The sequence below is a fragment of the Oxyura jamaicensis genome, chromosome 18, assembly GCF_011077185.1.
Source record: "Oxyura jamaicensis isolate SHBP4307 breed ruddy duck chromosome 18, BPBGC_Ojam_1.0, whole genome shotgun sequence".
Taxonomy (NCBI): domain Eukaryota; kingdom Metazoa; phylum Chordata; class Aves; order Anseriformes; family Anatidae; genus Oxyura; species Oxyura jamaicensis.
The window spans coordinates 882674-905126 of NC_048910.1; the positions used below are offsets into that span (position 1 = coordinate 882674).

General features: G+C 47.0%; 1 protein-coding gene across 13 annotated transcripts in view; it reads right to left on the bottom strand.

Moving 5' to 3' along the window:
• MYOCD (myocardin) overlaps nucleotides 1-22453 on the bottom strand; it is a 258264-nt gene that overhangs the window by 24702 nt on the left and 211109 nt on the right. For 7 of the 13 annotated variants that reach the window (XM_035342668.1, XM_035342663.1, XM_035342659.1 and 4 more), the window contains one exon: nucleotides 2948-3013. The exons of 1 other annotated variant lie outside the window; for it this stretch is intronic. In XM_035342668.1, coding sequence (XP_035198559.1) covers nucleotides 2948-3013 — 66 coding nt within the window. 5 more of the 13 variants (XM_035342671.1, XM_035342666.1, XM_035342673.1 and 2 more) reach the window with 3 other exon arrangements.

Genomic DNA, 22453 nt, shown 5'->3' on the forward strand with positions numbered 1-22453 from the left:
GGCAGAGCTGCTGAGCTTGGTGTTGATAACCTTAGGGCTATTGCCTCTAAGGCTTCAGTTGGAGGATGAGGTGGTGGCTGCATACAGCAAGGGAGACCTTACTTCAAGCACAACTATTTCTACATTCCATCATCATAATGGAAAATTTGCCTTGAGGAATCCTTGCTACAAGCTGCCTCCCCCTCCTTTTGGGTAGCTGAGCAGATCTGGCTGGGCTCCAAGGCAAGATCCTGTGTAGGGCTACAAGAAGGGTTCATCCCCACTTGTCCTTGCAGCCTGCCCTTCTGCAGGTGACCCTATGGGGATGCTCTTTATTTAAAAAGCTTTTCCAGGTCTGTACCAACTTCACTAAGACCATATAACTGAATGTGTTCAATAATAAAGTCTTGCATGAGCAGTCTTATAAGAGCTTCCCACTCAAGGAGTCTGAATAACAGGGTAGCATCTGCTCTCACCTTCACTGCTGTGGATCAGGAGTGTGGCCATGCCTCAACAAACCTGGGCCTCCCCTTGCTTTCAGATGCTCCCCCATACAAAGAGTCATTGGGCAGAAGGGACCCAGAGGCTGCCCTTGCTTACTAGTCTGTGCCCGTCTTTATTTGCAGAGCTTTTTTCAATAGTTTTGATTGTTTTGCCAGACAGTTGTTCAATTTGCAATCTGAAGACATCTGACAATCAGAGTCCAGCTTTGAACCTGAAGGCTCATGCAACACTACTGCCTTTTGCTCCTGAGCATCCCCCTTTAGGCAGTTTCCTGCCTTCGCCAGTGATGGAATTATGTGAATGTTTCACGTTTCTTAGATGAACATCCAAGGGAATCTGAACTGAGTTAAGTCAGGCTTTGGTTAGATAAGCACATCCATCTCACTGCACTATGCTCAGGTACCACTGATACTTCTCCCTGAGCTATTCTCTTGGGTACCAAAAAGCAGTCAGCTTCCTCAGAGTTGCTCCTAGATTTCACTCTTGCTGTGTTTACAGCCACACTGCTGAACAGCTCAGCAGGTTCTGTGTATAGTCATCAACTCCCATTCCTAGGAGGGCTTCTGCAAACCCTCAAAGCTTTAATCCAACACTAATCTGTTACTTTGCTCACTCATGTCTCTTTCTGGTTTCTGTATAAAATGGATCACTTAGAAAAACAAAGTTTTTCTGTCCTCTGATTATATAAGCAGAAAATATGCAATGGGTTGAAAACAATCCTTGTACAAAAGCTGACGTGGAATGTGGAATCACGAGCATGTCCCAGCTTGGTACCAAACCTGACTTTCAACATGTAGACCAGCAATGCCCCACTTCTCTCTTTCCAGAAAAGCTATTTTCAACCATGGTGTCTTACAGAGACCTGTTTCCGTTTCTTGCCCACCTGCAGTACCTATGATCTGAGATCCCATCCTGGTGCACCTCCTACAGCCCATCTCAGCTGGTCCTCAGAGCCGACAGGCCATAGGAAGACAAGGTTAAACAAAGAATTGTGTTTCATAAGGATTAACTGCATATGCCCAAACCATGGGGAATCTGGCTGGGATTCCCACTTATTAAATGCTAGCATCTGACACTTCCTTCTTAGGTTAAATTCAGCAGCTAGATTCTGCATGTTTGCTTTAATAATGGCAAAAGTGCCTTTTCTTTTATTACTTGTAGTGATTAAACTATAATCATACTTCCCAGAATGGCATCCTTGGACAGAAACCAGACTGCAAAATGTAAACCTAGAAGTTAGGAGTGTAAAGAAGCTGTAGGTAACAGACCCATATGCTCAGCCCTACAGGGCAGTATCAGGTATGCAAACTCCTCAGTTGACACAACAATGCCATGCATGTGCAATGAGGTATCCCGCACATTGTCTGAGTGTGACCACTTTTACAGAGTGAACTTGGCGATTCAGGAGACTTCAGACATCCTTCTGGCCACTGACTGTACTGTTAGTGCTTGCAATGCTATCACAAATGTCACCAAACTTGGCTCAAAGCTCCAGCTCCAAGAGTAAAACCTTCACAGACATGATTTTTATCATCCTGCTCACTTTTTCTTAATACTTGATTCTGGCAGTACTGTGCTGAGAGACATTTCTTGCTGGCTCCCTTAACATCCTTTAGGAAGGCAGCTTCATGAAAAAGGCAGTGTTAGAGCTGTTTTTTTTTTTTTTTTTTTTTTTTTTTTTTTTTTTTTTTTTTTTTTTTCTGGATTCACAAAAGCTGCATCACAGTCTTCAAGGTTAGCTAGAAGAGACACAGCCTTTGGAAAGTTATGATCTTATTAGAGACCCCCAAGGGGGCCGTGATTAGCCATAATGGTACTAGGATAGTCCTTTACCTGGGTCCCAGATAATCACAGACTCATGCATACAGAGCCTGAGCTAGGTCAGGGTGGAATTATCCATCAGTCAGGGCTGAGCTCCCAGCATCTTTTCTTCAGTGGTGCTACAGATTTCATGATGCAGCTGCTTGTGCAGAAAGGGGATTGTTTTCATTCACTTATGTTTTGGATTCTAGCATCTCTTTTTCTGATGTTGAATGGTCACAAGGACCTGGAATGGGCCCCCCTCTACCTTTTCACTGTTCTGTGGGTCTGATGCTGCTACAGAGGTTCCTGACTTTTACAGGAGTATGTGAGATGCTCTGCTCTTGCCTACAAAAGGAGTTTTGTTCTGCTGCAGTGACCTCTGGGGCAGGACCCTATGCAGCTCATTTTTTGAATAGTGCAAACTAAGCAGCTCTCCCAACTTCAGTTTGAACAGCAGCATTGTAGCTTGTGTAGCAAATGCTTGGCACCATTGTACAGCACCAGGGACCATAATATTGCTACAGGGCAGGAAGCAAAGTCCAGCTCAGTAGCAATCTGCTCAGAGCAGAGAGCACCTGAGCAGGCAGCTGGTGCCATGCAGTGTGCCAGTAGTGCCCCTCTGATCCAGAAGAGGGTGAAAAAGGCAGAAAACGATACTCACGTGGCATGATGCCTTGGTCTGCCAGCTGCTCACGAGTCCTTCTCTGCTGAAGCCGTAGCTGCAAAACTGTGAGAGAGAGAGTCAGGAAATATGCAGTATTTTTCTGATGTACTAATGCATCTATCAAGGAAGATGTGCCTGTGGTCTTTGTGGCACAGAGACCTGACACTGATCCCTGCTGCTGCTGGGCCAGACTTGGTGCAGCCAAGGAGGACTCACAGGGAGGAGCTGCGACGTCTGCACCAACCCAGACCTCACTTTGCACCCAGGTATGTGATGGGTAGGACTGGTTCTGGTGCAAGCAGCATGCTGGTGCCTGGGGCAGAGTGAGCTCTGCCTGATATCTGCAATAGCAGCCTCAGGTGACCATGGCTTCAGCTCAAAGGGTTGCTCAGAGACAGTCTGTGGTTAGGCAGAGGGTACTGGTGGGGAGGAAGGCAGGTATGAAAGTCCATCACAAACTCCTGCAGGTGGAGGTAGTGATGGACTGTCCCATTCTGAGAGGTGAAGGACCTGTTCTGAGTCAAGCAAGTAAAGTGGCTTCAGAATCTTTTGAAAATAATTGAGTTCTTTGATAAATACTTTGTCCATAAAGATATTTTGTGCTTTACTGCTTATTAGGTAGACCCCCAAGGTGCCATCTCCTATGGCTTCATTGCCACTAGTACCTTCTTCCCAGACACAGCTGACAGCAAACATGAGAGCAAACTGAGTCCTGCACAGCAGTGCTGGCCAGAGAGGAACCATGCAGAAGATGATCATTTTGACATTATGAAATGTATTTTGGCCACATCTTGGTATCCTTGTGCACTCTAAGATTTGTGATGTGTGTATAGGTATTTGGTTGGTTTTTAAATTTTTTTCAGGCATAAGGGCAAGGAATAAAAAATGAAGAATGTTTAAAATACCTCAGGGATAGCTGAGAGAAATCAAGCATCGTGATGACAGGTGACTGTGTGCTGGGGGATCTGCATGCCTACATTGGGGTTATAGAGAAGTTAGGGCTGGACTCCCGTAGGGGTGCACAGCAGTAGAAGAAGGGGTGATGGTTACAAACTGCAGAAACAGGAATTCTGTTTGGTTATTAGGAAAACAACAAACAAACAAACAAAAAAAAACAGAAACCCCATGAGATTGGTGCAGGCCTTGAACAGCATCCCAGAGAGGTGGTAGGACATCGTTGAGATGTTCAGAGCTTGCCTGGAGATGGCCCTGAGCAACCTGATCTATTTTTGAAGTTGGCCTTATGTTGAATGGGAGGTTGGAGTAAAGATTTCCACAGGTTCCTTCTGACCTAAATTTGCACACAGATCACTTTGGTGTGTGCACTTGTAACTGAGTGCCTCAGATCTGGTGTGGAAGCCAGAACAGCTCCCATAAATACTCCAGAAGCTGTTAAACTTCTGTCTAAATAAGAAACTCATAAGGTTCTTAGAGGTGGTAGATGCCATCTCTGCCTTTTTTAACCTGGGAACACTGTGAGCATAACAGAAGATTTTAGTATATACTAAAAGCACAAAGGAAGTAGCTGACAGCAGGGAGAAAATCAATTGTAACTAACATTGTACTACACCTGCCATCCACAGTAACAGGATGGAACCCTTAAGCCAGCGGCTGATTATGGCCTCCAGGAAGTTTTAAAGTCTATAGAAATTGCACTTTCTTCAGCATTACAATGTGCCACTTCTCCAGGACCCTTGGGTGGCAAATTGATGTTGACTACCCTTGGACTGAGCCCTTGCTACCAGTTTTGACCTGTGTCACTAACTCAAGGCTTGTACCCTTCTTTCACAGCCTAAGGACTTCTCCTGATACTTCTACAACTGGGAGGTTCACTCCTGCCCCAGCACTGTGGGATGACTAGAGCTTTACAGCTCCATCACCCTGTTTCCTTTTGGAAACAACATACAGAGAAATAGGATGAGTCACCAAGTGGCTTAGCGGCATGGCCTCAGCCACAGAGCATTGATTAGGCATCTAATCCAAGTCTCTAACAAGAGACTTCCTGAAGCACTACTTGGTATTTCCAGCATGCAGAGACAGCCTGTCATACACTGCAGCCTGGCTTGTGCAAGGCTCCAGACCTCTTTGTGGCCCAGGATTACTCAAGTTAGAGCACACATTTCTTAGGAAACCATGCCTGTACTTTGAGGTAGTAACATAGTCTACACCTTTGTTTTTGCAAATTTGTTGTCAAGAAGATTGACACTTGTTTGTTAGTCTCCTTTCTCACAAGGTAAAACATGAAACTCCCATGTTTTCCTGATGGAAACTCAATTCAGCTTGCAACAAGGGCATGTATCTTTCAGTAGTGACAATATAACTGCATGCATGTGTCCTGTCTACTGGCATAGAACAATACAGAACCCTGAGCTGCCCTTAGAGAGCTGGTATTGCAAAGGGAAGAGAGGAAAGAACAGCTTTTTGCCTTCGTGAGTAACTTGCAGAGCTCTGCCAAGAGGGTATGTCTACACTGTGGCTTCCCTGCGACGTGGGATGGAGCTGATTCATAACCCCTTCCAGAGATGTCCCTGAAGTAAAAGACTCCCGAAAATGCACATCACTTTTCCATGTCCTCTATACAAGCCATGTCTCACATTCAAAGCAAATGCTTAGCAAAGGCCCCACAAGAGATGATTATCTCTTGCCAAATTCCAGCACTTCTTAGGACACCAAAGATAGATTTCTGCTGTGAAGAAGAAATGTAGTCTTTAGTACCTGGTAAAGTCTGCATGTGTGTAGTGCCCTTACGACAGATGAAGCTGGTGGTTGGAAATCACTGGCAAACCCTGTTGCCAAGGGAGTCTGTACCCCTCTATTGCCCCTTGGTACTGCTGTCAGTCGGTGCTAGTTGTGCCTATGGACACAAATTTAGACCCCTGCACGGTGCGTATCTACATCTGACACAGTTATCTGCATTTACTTAGCAGGAGTCAGGGATTTTATAACCAAATTAGGCAGTCCATGTTTTAGGAATGCCACTCTTTCTTCCTGGCTTGTGGAAGTAATTCATGGCAACCAGCTCATGGTAGATACCTCACACTGGGTAGGGGAGACCCCAGTTTTGCTGTGTAGGGCCTTCACTATTGCCAGTCACAATATTGAAAAACCATGCAGAGCTTGCACTTTCTCAAGGGAGAGATGTATCATGACTGAACAGGTGAGCAAAGAGAGACTGGAGACTGTCCAAGAACAAAGAATCTTTGTAGATCACCCAAGAATGGTTCTCTCCTAGGTCCTGGACCAGTGTTCCAAGTGTTAGAGCATCTGCCTTAAACTGAGGCAAGTCAGACTAAACATCCTACCATCAAATGAGAGTCAGAGAGTGAAGACTTCAAGAGTCAAATACAAGTCCTTTCTGAGGACACAGCAATCTTCCCAATCTATCTGTAAAATATCCCAACTGAGAATGCAACAGGACATCCCTTCACAGCTCCAGTGTGTGCCACATTATTTGCATCATGTCACTCTCAGACTTCCAACACAATCAGGCCAAGTAGCAGCATACCCACATGAGCGAGGGAGGTGTTATTGATCAGATGACCATGTATTCAAATTCCCACTTTTTCTGCTCCCTGCTGCTTCTTCTGCTTATTTGACATAATTTCCCTGCAGATAAGTCATCATTTACCAGCCTCAGGGTTCAGCCAGATATTAGACATTTAGAGAAAAAAGGAAATGTTATAAATTCTCTTGAAGCATGGCTTGGAGAGTGTTGATGATTTCCAGTGCAGTGATTATAAGATTCATATTCTGCCTTGATGTAACCTTCCCGAGATATGTGGTTGATTTGGGGCAATGCTGAGCTTACAGACTTGCTGGACCATTCTTAAGCTACAGGGAAAGGAGGAAAAGTTCACCCAACCTTGTCTATTCAGGGCAAGCTGACAGAAAATATGAGCACAGACATGCAAATGCTGGCTATTTCCAGGAGCAGCCCAAGCTCAGTGACTGAAGCAGTCATTTCAGTCACTAAATGCTCATCCAGGTTTGGACTTCATGCATGCCTTAACTCCCAGATATCATTCCCAAAACCTGTTGCAAAGCAGCTGAAGAAGCATAGCCGTGAACAGTGCCAGACAAGCTAATAACACTGAATATCTCTGCAGGAAGAGGAAAAGCAGCCACTACTTTCAGTGGCCTTTGAGTCAGTTCTGCAGCTTGCACATCAGCAGATGCCGCCTCCAGTCTTGCACATTCCCTTACAGCCAACAATGCTTAAAAAATAGGCCAGAGGAACACCTGGCACCAAACAAAAACCATCTAGCTGCTTTTTGAAGGGGACTTGAAATTCTTTGTTGTCGTCTGACCCCAGCTATATTCCCATCCTCTTCCTTTGTTGTGTGTCTGGAGGCACAAGCTCTGAGTGCCACCTGTGACTCACTTTGAGAATGCTGTCACCCTCCATGTAAGGGAATTTTATATATATATTTTTTTTTCCTGGATATTCTTTCTCAAGATTCCTTTCAGCAATTCTCTCTCCTATGGCACCCCAAGATGAGAAACACCTTCCTACATGATGCACGGCAAGTCAGTGCTGTGCCAGTGCTTTTGTTCATGATCTCTTTTTGTTAGAAAGTCCCACTTAGTGACACGTCTTCTAAAAGTATCCTCTGCAGAGGGTCTGTGTCATTGGTTTGGAGAAGCCCACTAGGCATCAGTCATGGGTGGCTCTGGAGGCCTCTGCTCCAAGCACTGCCCATGACTTGCAGGCATGATTCATCCTCCCTGGGAGCTGACCTCAGAGCTTAAGGAAGCTAAAGGACAGCTTGTGCCCTGCCTGACCTGCTGATGCAAGAGGAAAGACATATTCAAATCATCCCACACCACAGGAACAGGCAGACCTGACCATCTGCTTCAGTCTGCAGTGGCAGCTCATCTCTGGTGCCTGAGCCTGCAGCTGCTCAGACCTTGCTGCCCTCAGCTGAGTGACTTCTGTGTGCCTTGGCATGGGATCCTATCTGAGCTAACTGCTGCCTTTATAAAAGAAATAGGTGCTTCTTTTACAGGGAGAGAAGCTGTGACCAGGACTGACTCAGAGGGGAGCACATCGAGTCCAGAGTTCAGCAGCTGGTCAGAGCCACCGCATCAGAGCATCCCCCATGCTGCAGCATTGCCAGAAGCACTCAGAGCATCCTGCTGGCTTTGGGAACTGGCTTCAGCAGTACAGGAGGCTGGGCAGCACTAAGGCACATTGCCCAAGGAGGTGCAGAATGGGCTCAGGACTCAGACAGAGAAAGCCATGGCTGGCCCTTGGCTAGAGCTGGTGATGGTTTGCCAAGAAGGAAGCTGGATCAGAGCCCTCTGCAGGTCCCTTCTCAGCAACACTTATGTAGCTCCTGTTGTGGAGCAGGTTTGCCACAAACCCTGGGACTGCACAAGGCTTCCTCAATGTTCAGGTCAGCCTCACAGTTGAGACAAAGTAAGTTTAAAGCTGAGTTTATTTATTTATTTATTTTCCAAATATGTTTTACCTCAGCCACTCCATTTCTTCACACTGACCTCTCTCTGACCATCTCTCTCTATGTCTGACAAACCTGCTGCTCTGGAAGCAGCACTGATTCAGCTGTGCCAACAGTTTCAGCTCCTCCCAGCTCACTTATGTGGTTACAGGTGGGAGCCCAGTAAGTGCCAGTTTCCTGCATGGGCTGTGACAACACCTTTGCTCTGGCTGGGTGCTGCATTCATAACGAGTGCAATTGATGTGCTCTCATCTTCCTCTGAAGTAAGTTGCTGCTTCACCTGGTGCTCCTGGGCTGGGCAGCCAAGGGGAACAGCAGAAGCACCACATTCACAGAATCACAGAATCACAGAACTGTAGGGGTTGGAAGGGACCTTGAAATATCATCAGGTCCAACCACCCTGCCAAAGCAGGTTCCTTACAGTAGGCTGCCCAGGTAGGCGTCCAGACAGGCCCTGAGTATCTCCAGAGAAGGAGACTCCACAACCTCCCTGGACAGCCTGTTCCAGTGCTCCATCACCCTCACCATGAAGAAGTTCTTCCTCATGTTGTGCGGAACTTCCTGTGCTCCATCTTACAGCCATTACCCCTTGTCCTGTCCCCACAAACCACTGAAAAGAGGTTGGCCAAATCCCTCTGTCTCCCACACCTCAGGTATCTATACACATTGATGAGATCCCCTCTCAGTCTTCTTTTCTCCAGGCTGAACAGAACCAGGTCTCTCAGCCTTTCTTCATAGGGAAGATGCTCCAGGCCCCGTATCATCTCTGTGGCCCTCCGCTGCACTCTTTCCAGGAGATCCCTGTCTTTTTAGTACCAGGAAGCCCACAACAGTACTCCAGGTGAGGCCTGACCAGGGCAGAGTAGAGGGGGAGGATCACCTCCCTTGACCTGCTGGCCATGCTCCTTTTAATGCACGCCAGGATCCCATTGGCCCTCTTGGCCACCAGGGCACACTGCTGGCTCATTGTCAACCAACCTGTCATCCACCAGGACCCCCAGGTCCTTCTCCTCAGAGCTCCTCTCCAGCAGGTCGTCCCCCAGCCTGTACTGACACGTCCGACTGTTCCTTCCCAGGTGCAGGACTCTACACTTGCTCTTATTAAACCTCATTTGGCTTCTTCCTGCCCATCTCTCCAGCCTGTCCAGGTCTCACTGAATGGCAGACACTGACGTGTCAGCCACTCTTCCCAGCTTTGTGTCATCGGTGTACTTGCTGAGGGCAGACACTATTCCCTCATCAAGGTTGTCGATGAAGGCCTTGAACAAGACCGGACCCAGCATCGACCCCTGGGGAACATCGCTAGTCACCGGTCTCCAGCCGGACTCTGCGCCACCGATCACCACCCTCTGAGCTCGGCCAGTCAGCCAGTTCTCAGCCCATCTTACTGTCCACTCCTCTATCCCACACTTTCTCAGCTTTGCTAGCAGGATGTCATGGGAGACAGTATCAAAAGCCTTGTTAAAGTCAAGCTGTTAATGCCATCATAGAAGGCAATGAGGTTGGTCGAGCATGACTTCCCCTTGGTGAATCCATGCTGTCTACTCATAACATTCTTTTCCAATTGCTTGGAGATGGCATCCAGAACAAGCTGTTCCACCACCTATCCAGGGACAGAGGTGAGATTGACTGGCCTGTAGTTTCCCGGATCCTCCTTGCCCTTCTTGAAGACCATAGTGACATTGGCTATCCTCCAGTCTTCAGGCACCTCTCCTGTTCTCCAGGACCTTTTAAAGATGATAGAGAGCGGTTTGGCGATCACCTCTGCCAACTCCTGTAGCACACGTGGATGCATCCCATTGGGACCCGTGGATTTGTGTGCGTTGAGCTCACTCAGACGCTCCCGAACCACTCCCTTGTCAACCAGGGGAGAGACCCTTTCTCCAACCTCTAGGGTCGAGGAGTCCTGGGGGGGAATCCTTGAAGCAAAGAAAGCATTCAGTATCTCCGCCTTCTTGGCGTCTCCTGTTACCAGGACAACCCCTCGTTCAGCAAGGGACCCACCTTATCCCTAGTCTTCCTTTTGCTGTTTACATACTTAAAAAACAAAAACAAACAACAACAACAACAACAAAAAACTTCTTACTATCCTTTATCTCTTTTGCAAGCCTCATCTCTAGGTGGGCTTTAGCCTTTCTCGTCGCATCCCTGCAGGCTGTAACACTTCTGTACTCCTCCCAAGAGGACAGGCCCTTTTTCCACATTTCATAGACCTTCCTCTTCCTTTTGATCTCATCGATGAACTCCTTGCTCATCCACACAGCTTTCTTGCCCCCCTTCCCCGATTTCCTACTCTTAGGGATGCACTGATCCTGAGCTTGGAAGAAGTGCTGTTTAAATGTTGCCCAGCTCTCACAAGCACCCTTGCCTTCTAGCAACCTAGCCCATGAGATACTCCCAAGTAGGTCTCAGAAGAGGTCGAAGTTGGCTCTTCAAATGTCCAGGGTAGCAATCCTGCTTTTAGCCTTACTACTTCCACCAAGTTCCATCTTGAACTCCACCATCTCATGGTCGCTGCATCCCAAGCTTCCCCCAGCCTTCACATCTCTAACAAACCCATCCCTGTTGATAAGAACAAGGTCCAGGAGCACCCCCCGCCTCGTCGGCTTCTCTACCACCTGAGTCAGAAAATTGTCCTCAACACATTGTAGGAACCGTTTGGACTGCGTGTGCCTGGCCGAGTTGCTTACCCAGCAGATGTCTGGGTAATTGAAGTCCCCCATGAGGACCAGCGCCCAGGATCATGAAGCTACTAGCAGCTGCTTGTAGAAGGCCTCAACCTCCTCCTCCTGATCTGGTGATCTGTAGTACACCCCCACAACACTGTCCCCCATACCAGCCCACCCCTTAATTCTCACCCACAAGCTCTCCACTTGTCCTTCACCCTCCCCCAGGTGGAGCTGGGTACACTCTAATTGCTCCCTCACACAAAGGGCAACCCCACCCCCTCACTTCCCCAGCCTGTCTTTCCTAAAGAGGACATAGCCCTCCATGACAGCGTTCCAGTCATGCAAGCTGTCCCACCATGTCTCTGTGATTGCAATGAGATCATGGCCCTGTGACCGAACACAGATCTCCAGCTCATCCTGTTTATTTCCCATGCTCTGTGCATTGGTGTACAGGCACTTTAGGGAAGGAGCAGGCAGAGTTACCCCTGAAGGGATGCAAGAAGAGTTACCCCTGAAGGGATGCAAGAAGAGTTACCCCTGGAGGAATGCAAGAAGAAAGCCAGTTCATTAAGCCAGTTCAATCCAGCCACATGAACCTGATGTGAATCAGCAGTTTGATAAGCAATTGAAGCTGTCAGTGACACTGAAAAAAGCAGGAGAAAAGTCACTGTCCACTCTGCCGACCACCCCAACACCTCATCCCTGCTCTTTTAGGCCCAGAGTTGGGGTTTTAGGGGCTTTAGGAGCATAACTGCAGCTGAGTGGTGTGCAGGATGGGGAGGGCTCTGTCAGGGCACCAGACAGGTAGCAGGGAGTTGGGAATGGGGTGATGGGAGGGAGAGAATCCTGTCTTCAGCAGCAGCAGCAGCTTTGCTGCATGTCAGACAACAGCTGAACAAACATGAAACACGTGTGTGTCTGTGGCCATAGTGGGTATTCAAGGACCTTGTGACTTGCCCACTAAAACACTGCCTGGTAAAACACTGGCTGGCAAGTAATGGCTCCATTTTGGATGCAGCCTCCCTTGAAGGCAGGAGCTCTGACACTCTTTACTGATGGTGCATGCCAGTGGGAGAGAAGCTGCCCAGTGGGAGATGCACGTGGGACCCTTCAACCCCCCCAAGGTCCCAGCCAGTCAGGAGTAGGGCAAGCTTCATGGCAGGGTGCAGTCACACCACTTGTGTCCTGCTCAGCACTGTAACTGTTTCTCACAGCTACATCAGGAGCAGGAACCTGTATTCAAAGCAGGATTTCTAAATGCACCGGGCAGCTCAGAGCAGGCAGTGCTTGCTCTCTCCTGACCAAGCAATAGGCTGACGTCAAGCTCCTGATATGTTGGCTCTACTTGGATGAACATGGAGTCACCAGCACCCTTAGCTGTGTAACCAGGCAGGCAGCCTCCTGGGTGTTGCCACCAGCAAGTGAAAGCAGTGGTCTGGCTAAGCAGATTTGGGTCTGCTTTTCTGGAGCTGCTGGTTTGCAAAAAGACCTTGGCTGGGCTCTGCTGTAAGTTCCTCCACTGGATTTTGGACTCACTGCTCTGCTGATAGCCAGGCATCACTGAATTTTTTTTTTTTTTTTTTTTTTTTTTTTATGTGCATCACATCACATCTCCAGACCCATACAACCCTCTGACATATAACTTGTGTAGGACCCATGTGAAGTGAGATAAAGCTCAGCCACTTGCAGCCCTGGTGAAGGTGCAGGGCAGCAGCTGCTCAGCTGTGGCCAGTCCTCTCCTGGCCAGGCATTGCCTTGAACAGGACCCAGCAATGCCAGCTTTGCCTCTTTGTGTGATGCTCAGCACTTTAGGGGTGTTTCACCTTCTTCCAGGCAGCTATGCTACAAGTTTCTATGTTACCTGGGAAGCAACACATTACTGCACTGAAACTCAGCTACATTGGTAAGAACAGGATCTATAAATCTGTATCTGGGCCCACAGGTGCCTTGGAAGAGACACAGGATGACATTTAGGTGATAAGGAGCCCAGAGCACTAAACAGGCACAAGTTAGTAACGAACAACTGGCTGTGAGGGCTGTGTTCATCACAACATGCAGCCCCAACCTCTCCATGTTCCTGAGAACATGCTGTCACCAGTTGTCCTTGGAGTAATCCATTCAGCATCCCCATCATCAGCCTGTACATCCTTTTCATGCAATCACCAACCGCATGAAGTTCAATAAGAGCAAGTGCCGGGTCCTGCACCTGGGACGGGGAAACCCTGGCTGCACGTACAGACTGGGCGATGAGACGCTGGAGAGCAGCCTAGAAGAGAGGGATCTGGGGGTCGTGGTAGACAGCAAGTTGAATATGAGCCAGCAGTGTGCCCTGGCAGCCAGGAGGGCCAACCGTGTCCTGGGGTGCATCAAGCACGGCATCGCTAGTAGGTCAAGGGAGGTGATTGTCCCGCTCTACTCTGCGCTGGTGCAGCCTCACCTCGAGTACTGTGTGCAGTTCTGGGCACCACAGTATAAAAAGGACATGAAACTGTTGGAGAGTGTCCAGAGGAGGGCTACGAAGATGGTGAAAGGCCTGGAGGGGAAGACGTACGAAGAACGGCTGAGGTCACTGGGCCTGTTCAGCCTGGAGAAGAGGAGGCTGAGAGGAGACCTCATCACAGTCTACAACTTCCTCGTAAGGGGGTGTCGAGAGGCAGGAGACCTTTTCTCCATTAACACCAGTGACAGGACCTGCGGGAACAGGGTTAAGCTGAGGCAGGGGAAATTTAGGCTTGACATCAGGAGGGGGTTCTTCACAGAGAGGGTGGTTGCACACTGGAACAGGCTCCCCAGGGAAGTTGTCACTGCACCGAGCCTGTCTGAATTTAAGAAGAGATTGGACTGTGCACTTAGTCACATGGTCTGAACTTTTGGGTAGACCTGTGCGGTGCCAGGCGTTGGACTTGATGATCCTTAAGGGTCCCTTCCAACTCAGGATATTCTATGATTCTATGATTCTATGATCCTTCTCCTCAAGCATAGTGAGGTATGGTTCAATCTTTGATCTAACACATGCCTAACTGACAGAGAAACAGATGTGTGCTTGATAAAACTCCAAGGTATAAGATGCTGAAAAAGTAAAGCAAACTCCAAACTGATTTATATGAAGCCAGTGTTTTACAAAAACTTCATGAAATTACAAAACAATGCCATCAGTTACAGACAGACCATGGTTTGAATGCAGGCATTGACTGTGAACTGTATGAGTTCCTGACTGGAAAGAAAACACATGCACATATATTTGCAGTTTAGAAATAAAGGTTCCACCACCATGTACAAGCTGTGTGTGTAAGCTCTAATCCTCCAACGAACCAGGCAAGTCTTTGAAAATTCACACCCACATGTCCACAATTTGGCCTGGGTATTACCCCATGCCAAGCCATCCAGAGCAATATTTAAGGTGTTAACCTTTCACTTCTCACCAATTATCTGAACTACCACTGATGTTATACAGATGTTGGCCTTGTAAACTCTCTTTCCGTATTGCCAGACAGAAGAGTTCAGAGTTAAGGTTAAGTCTGCATTTGCCAGCTTTGTTTGCTCTGTCTGATGACAACATCTCTCTGCTGCTGGAGTACAATTGGTTTATATTCAATGCAGGAGATCACTACACATAAATCATTGTCTCTGGGAAGAGTTAAATACGTTTCTGGAACAGCCCTCAGAAGTTCTAGTTGATTTAGTGCAATCCCATTGATAATTGAAGCACATGGGATAGCATGGCAGGCTTGAAGAATCATCATTCCTGCAAAATTTGTCAGGATGACCTCAGATAAGTATATTTATCTTTGGCAAAATAGACAAAATAAAAAATCCACACAAATCCTCGAGGAAGTGGAGGGGAAACCTGAAGGCATGAAACATGTTGGTGATTTGATCTAACTCTTCTGGAGCAGATCCTGGTGCCCTGCTCTGGCGCAGCTATCATTTCTCACACTGCATAGCTATACTGCCGGCCACTGTAAAGAGAAGAGGAGGAGAAAACACTGGGGTACTGAAGTGAGGACTGTGAGGCACCGTGTGAAATAGATATTAGCTCCACCACACCAGCTTTTCTCAGACAACTCTTTCTTGCTACTGATGCTGCCAAATAGAAGCGAGAGCCCCTCAAACCACCTACACGCCTCTGTCCTCTAGTTGCTAACTCCTGGCCCCACTGACTGCTGTGTGCCAGAGAGATTAAAGGGATTCTGGGATGAGGTAACAACAAGTATATAAAGTATTTCAAGCACCCTTTAGCACATAAATAGGTCTTTCTGCTACTCAGTGTATACAGACCACAGAGAAACAGCAAAAGTTACTTACTTTTTAAAGATTTACCTTAGCCCTTACTAACATTGGCCTGGAATCCTTCAAAAGGGATTCAGACTCATAATGAGTCACAGAGCACAGCTAATCCTTCCCAAACCTGGGGAGCAATCAAAGCCTCATACCTACCTCTGCAAGACCATTTCCAAAGCAACTGTGCATCACGAAGCTCTGCACTTCATGGGCAGACCCCCCTGTCATGTTCTTCACATACTCTTTGCATGCTACACCATGCTCTGTGTAAACAGCTCCTGCCCAGCAGTGCCACAGCCTCTGAGCTGTGCAGGGAGGTGAGGGTTGCAGGGCAATGGGTTCTTTGAGACAATCATGCCAACTGAATGGAGGAAGACAGTAAATCAAAGCACTGAGCTTCCTGCCATCCATGCTGGGCTTGACAGCTGCTGAAACCTGCACTGGAAGCAGAGACAGCAGAGGAAAATGTCCCTTAGCAATTTTTCACATAAAAGAGCTTTGACCACCTTAACCATTTAATGCTAGCTTTTCTTCTCTGTTCTCTGTGTTACTAGTATCCAGCACAAACAGAAGGCAGAATTGTTGACTTATTTGTACCCCTCAGTATCCTGCTTTCCTCCTGTCTCACAGACTGTGATGACCAGGGCTGTGCTGTGTCCCTGTCTCTCATTACCTGCAGCAGCCACAGCAGTGGGGAGAGCAAAGTACATTGAGGATTTTGGGCAAGCCCAGCTTGAACATAACAAATAGGCATAGAAATCTTGTCAAATGGATGGAAATCCAATCTTCCACTGGGCAACAGTGAGGGGTGGCAGTTGTGGGAACAGGTCATGAATCACAGAATGCCCCACAAATTGACTGACTTGATGCTGAAAGGCACAAGAATTTATGGATACAATGACCCACAAAGTTTACTTTTATTGAAGACTCATTTGAAAAATATGTTTAGAGATCCCACTGTTGGTTCCATAATAAAGCTAGCTTACAAATAAACCAAAAATGAGCCTTAAAAACAATACTGGTTCATTTGAAAAGAATGCAGATGTAACACAGACCATCCTCCTCTCTTCAGAAAGGTGGCAGTGTTGCTTTGTAGTTGCTGGAGGAGTTGTTACAGACAGATTTTTTTTTCAGATGAACAGCAATGAACCATAATATACCAATGAAATCTAAGGAATGACTTAATCTAATGAAATGTAAGATCAGAGTGATATGGAAACCACACCAAAGCCCTGGACCCAAGTTTTGTATAATTCAGCCAGACTAGGACACTCATGTTTGCACACACACTCTTGGGTTTTCAACCAACTGCCAACTTTGTATTTGCTGAGAAAACAAAGTTTAAGTTGACCACCCAGCTATCTAAGAGATCTCGGTAACACCACTCTTGTCTACCATCAGTATCATAAATCTCTAATCTCATTATCTACAATGCACAAAGAGGCAAAAACACACACGGTGCGGGTGACATGCCAGACTGGGTGTGTGCTCCAACGTGACTACCCTGTCTGGTTCTACAGCGTCCATACAGCACATGCAGCTGGTGTGTCTGAACATCCTCACGGATCACATTCACAGGGAGGACTTCACCCCTGGGAAGGTCAGAGAAAGCTCCTCCAGATCACTTTTTGACATTACTGTTAGTATTACAGTATGTTATGTTCATTAAAAAAAATACAAGTAAAGATACCCGCTCAGAAACATAGCATACTTACTATAAATATAGCCAGCGAATAAAGGCATGAATATCCAGCAGAGGGTCTGATTTAGAAGGGACTGTCCCATAGTTCACCTTCACTCACCTTCACTCAAGCTGAATGTCCTTTCAGAAGCCCCTTACCGGTGCTTCCCCTAACTTGTGAGACTGAGACATGTTTTACTTGCAAACCCTCTGAGAGTGGCAATCAATTGTGTGGCTCTGGTTTTATTTCTCTGATGATGTCACTTTAAATACTTTTCATGTTCCATTTGTTATTTTTACTTCTAAAAATGACGCATTTCTGCAAATTCATTTTTCTCCAGTTAGTCACAACTTAATGGAACAAAGTTAGCTGCCTGCATGTCAGAGTGAGTGCCGGGCCTGCCCCCACTGCCGTTATCACAGACAGACCCGCAAGAGCACCTGGAATATTCGGACAGCATTAGGTATGCTGTTTTTCACTGATACCCTTCTGGCTTTCTGCCAAAATCCTTTAATATAGGGCCAGGGCAGGGGACCCAGGAAGTGCAGTTTTGCCAAAATAAACCACAGACATAAATCGAAGACAATGAAAAACCAGAATAAATAAATAAATAAATAAACAACAGAGAGGAAGGAAGATGCATTTCTCCGCTTGCGGAACAGCCTCTATAAGAGCAAAGCTGTGACAGCTCTACGACCCCCTGAATATTTTGCTCCCATGCTGCTTCCAAACATTTAATGCAAAACAGTCTGTGGCTGTGGCTTGCCGGAGAGAGAAGTTTTAAGAGAAATCTGGAGGTTTCCCCTACCTGATCTGAACTTGCTCCGAATCAGCAAGGAATGCTCAGACCCCAGGAGTGTCATGGTGACTCGGGGACCGGATCCAGATGCCCCTCACTTAAACCATTAACTTCCTCCAAAGAAAAAAGCTGACCACGGCTAGTGCTCAGGATTCATCCAGCTCTCCTGGACTCTCTGGGTGCTTTTACAGCTGGCTGGCAAGAAGTAGCAAGTGGCTTTGAAAGATTTGGTCCCATCCAGCACTGACCCTTCACAGAAACCAACTGCTCCCCTTGTGCTGTGTTGAACTAATTAACTTTTCGCCGGCGGGAGCCTCCTCCCGCGCGGGGTTTACTATCAGCAGCTGGGTGTCCTGGCTGATGTCATCGTCTAGTGGGGAGCAGTGACTATCGGAAAGGGTCTTAGCAAAGACAGAAGTTTGATATCTGATACTAATTACTACCGGCCGGTATGCAGCCAATCAGGGCTCTCCCCATCTGAGCCGACTTTTGGAACTGCTTGGAAATATCAACAGAGCAAGGGCTTAACTCTTTGCAGCGTGGCGCGGGACGGCTGGACCTCTCACCACACGCTGTGGGGCCCCGCTGTGGTGCTGGGGTCAAGGGCTCCCCAGGGCAAAGGAAGGGCCTCAACCAGGGCCCTGTGCTGGGCAAGGGGACAGCTGGCTATAGGTCAGTTGGTGGCAGTGCCCTTTCCAGTGGAGAGGAGGATGCAGCCACTCCACGACAGAGGCACGACTGTGCCCCTGCTGCCCCTCAGCTGGTTCATTCAGGAGCTGAAACTGCACCCTGGACCTTGGTGGGTGCACACTTTTGTCTGCATGTGGCTGCACCCATAGAGTTATCCTCTGGGGAGCTTCGTGTACTCTGTGGCTCAGGTAGCACATTCTGCAGGTGCTTAGAACAAGTCATCTTGTTCTGCTATGCACAGACACTCAGAATAAAGCCAACTAAAGGAAGCAGGGCTAAATCTTAATTAAAGTTTCCTATGATACAGATGAGCACAGCAACCCCAAGGAGGCTGGGCACAGCCATCAGCTGCATATAGCTGCAGTGGAAGATGCTTCTCCACCTACCAAACATTCTGGCACATGAGAAAACCTTTCAGTCAACTTGCTAAGTAAGGAGATGCAGATCCTTTGAGGCTTCCCTTCCCCAAGCCCATGTCCGGTTCATCTCAGGTAAATGGAAGAGAGGGAACTGGTGGACTTTTCCCCTTTTAACATAAGAGTTATAAGCCAAGGACACATGGGTCTCACCTAGGAAGCTATCTAGATTCGTCCTACAGCATAAACACTCAACTGAATTATTTATTCCCTTCCCTTCCCTTCCCTTCCCTTCCCTTCCCTTCCCTTCCCTTTGTTTCTGGGAAGTACAGTTTCACATTTTGGCTTGGTGATGTAAATTTCAGGGCTTCCAGATTCCTAGGTCTGTGCTACCAGAGACCTTAGGAATCTTGTAGCCCCAGGAACACTGATTACAGCAGAGCACCACTGATGACTGAGAAGTGTTGGACTCCCTGGCCATCATGTAGTCCATGCGATGAGGCTGCCCTGAGCTGAGCTCTGACATGGGTTGGACATGTGGTTTCCTGGTCATACTATATCTGATCAAGTGGATATGCCTTAATGTCTGACGGGGAGAGATTAGTGAAATAAATTCATGTCCAAGCACAGATCTGAGTCAGAAAACAGAGCCCTACTCTAGTGTCTAGCAAGGTGGCCAGGAGGTTTGTTCCTTACTAATCTTGCCTAATGCATAGTTAACTATGCTTGAAATTCCTAACAGACTGCTCCTTATAAATAGTGCTGTGTCCTGAAACAGATGACACCATTTAACACAACCACACCATGAGCAGCTCAAGGCCAAGACAGAGCTCACCAACACTCACAGACTCAAACTGCAGGTTTTTTTTTTGTTGTTGTTGTTTTTTTTTTCAGTGCAGATTCTGGTAAGAAATCTCCCCCTGCCATCCAAATGCCAGTGAGGTATCTTCCCATGAGAACCTAATGAGGTTCAACAAGGCCAAGAGCAATGTGTTGCACTTGGGCTGGGGCAATCCCAGGTATTTATATAGACTTGGAGAAGAAGGACTTGGGGGTCCTGATGGATGAGAAGCTGGACATGAGCCAGCAGTGAGCACTTGCAGCCCAGAAGGCCAAATATGTCCTGGGCTGCATTAAAAAAGGGGTGGCCAGCAGGGAGAGGGAGGTGATTGTCGCCCTCTGCTCTGCTCTTGTGAGACCCCACCTGGAATACTGTGAGCAGGCCTGGGGCCCCCACCACAAGAAGGATGTGGAGCTCTTGGAACGGGTCCAGAGGAGGTCCACTAAGCTGATCAGAGGGCTGGAGCACCTCTCCCATGCAGAAAGGTTGAGGGAACTGGGCTTGTTTAGCTTGGAGAAGAGAAGGCTCCAGGGACAACTCATTGCAACCTTCCAGTACTTAAAGGGAGCATATAAACAGGAGAGGGAACACCTGTTTACATGTGCTGATAGTGATAACATAAGGGGGAATGGTTTTAAACTAAGACAGGGGAGATTTAGGTTAGAAATTAGGAGAAAGTTTTTCACTCAGAGGGTGGTGAGGCACTGGAACAAGTTGCCCAGGGAGGTTGTGGATGCCCCATCCCTGGAGGCATTCAAGGCCAGGCTGCATGTGGCTCTGGGCAGCCTGCTCTAGTGGTTGGCAACCCTGTCCAGAGCAGGGGGGTTGAAACTAGATGATTTTTAAGGTCCTTTTCAACCCAGGCCATTCTATGATTCTATGTTTCTATGATCTTCATTGCCTTTGAAGCCTGCAGCTCCCTCATGACTTCTCCACTCTGCATCAGCTGGGCCTGCAGAAGGAGGCTCCTCAATCCTTCTTGCAACTTTTGGGGGAGTTTGTGTTTGTGTCCTTTTCTGCCTGCAAATTGCCATCTCCAATCTTCCAAGTTCAGTGTAAGAGGAGTGGAGTACAAGGGAGACAAAGCAAGGTGTGACCCTGCTCAGGGTAAACCTCCCCACGGCAGTAAAAGACCATCAGTGGGTATGGCTTAGGACCAGCAAGGGGGGGCGGGGGGGGGGGGGCTGAGATGCCCGAAGTGCACCTTGTAGGCACAGTAGCTCCAGGCCTGCTATCGAATGCTTGGAGAACGCAGGCAGGGCAGGCCTAGTCCCTGGAGCAAGTCACTGTGCAAGGCTTTTCCCTTTGCTTCACAACTGGCACCTTATTTCTGCTGAGGATCATGCACAGAAGATTTGTCAAGAGACATGGCATCAAGGATGTATACAAGCCCCTAAATCCCTTGAGTATCATATTCTTCCCTCTTTCATGGAGATGCATTGCCGTTTAGGAATGGTAAATAAAGGACTTCTGTTTTCTAGCATGGACTCCTAAAATAATTAATGGGTGGGACAGAAAGAAACAGTGGATAAAACAGAACTGATTACAAAAAATCAGGTTTTGGCTCTCAGAAAACTTTTCACATGGTCCCATGCATGAGTGTAGTGAAAACTCAGAATTGTTCCAAGGCAGAATGCAAGGTATTTTAAAGAGTGAAAATAAGGATTACTCAAGAAAAGGAAGTAAAAATGTTGGGCAATGATCAACAGAGAAAAAGGAAAAGCACTACATTTATTAATGGTTTATCAGCAGAGGCTGCAAATGTGCAGCTAATAAAATAAACTGGTTAATCAAACATCAGAAGGATCAATAGATTTTGTATGACCTAGATAAATGAGGATCTTGGTCAGACAGTGGCAGATGAAAATAAATAATTTACTTTCACGTAAATAAAGGGTGACCCATCCAAAGTCCCCAGGTACAGAAGCCTGAGAGGGCATCAGGCAAAAATCACAGGTTCCTAGATCTTGAGTCATTTTGAATGCGTACGGAGGCTGAGTACACAAGATGGTGTTAATACCATCTAGGATAAAGATTTTTACTTGGGTGAATGGAGAAAAGTGTGCTGTGATTTAGTGGGCGCATTGCAGTGGGTTATTTGCTAGGGATGTGCATGGTGTCTCACCCAGCTTGTTTGACTTCCATTTTAACGGGATGCCTGTTTCTCTCCCTACTCTTTTCTAAAGACTTTTTATTAACCTGCAGATGACTTCTGAGTGTTTTCCAAGAGGACACATGTCAGATCACTGCTCCACATATGAGGTTGTATTGTCCACGTATCCCATGTTACATAGGTCATTCTCTGTTAGCTGAAAGAGTGAGTCTGGTTCTGTCTGAGCACATTTATATCTGAGTTTTACAAGCAATTACAAGAAATGTGAAAGACTGTCCTGAAAGCCAGTGCCTATGCAAGATTGCTGTTGTTATGGCTTTGATCCCTCTACTCTGGCATTACAAGCATGGGAGGGAATGGATAAAACTGATGCAGCTTTCTTTATTTTATTTTATTTTATTTTATTTTATTTTATTTTATTTTATTTTTATATTTTGTTTTGTTTTGTTTCATTTAATTTCATTTTCATTTCATTTTTATTTTATTTTTATTTTTTTATGTCAGCTACAGCATGCTGGTGAATCATTGTCCTTTCTCTGAATTCCCAGATTCCAACATTCAGTGTGGACACTCTGCTGAATGACACAAAAATGGAAGTAAAAAGAGCATGAAG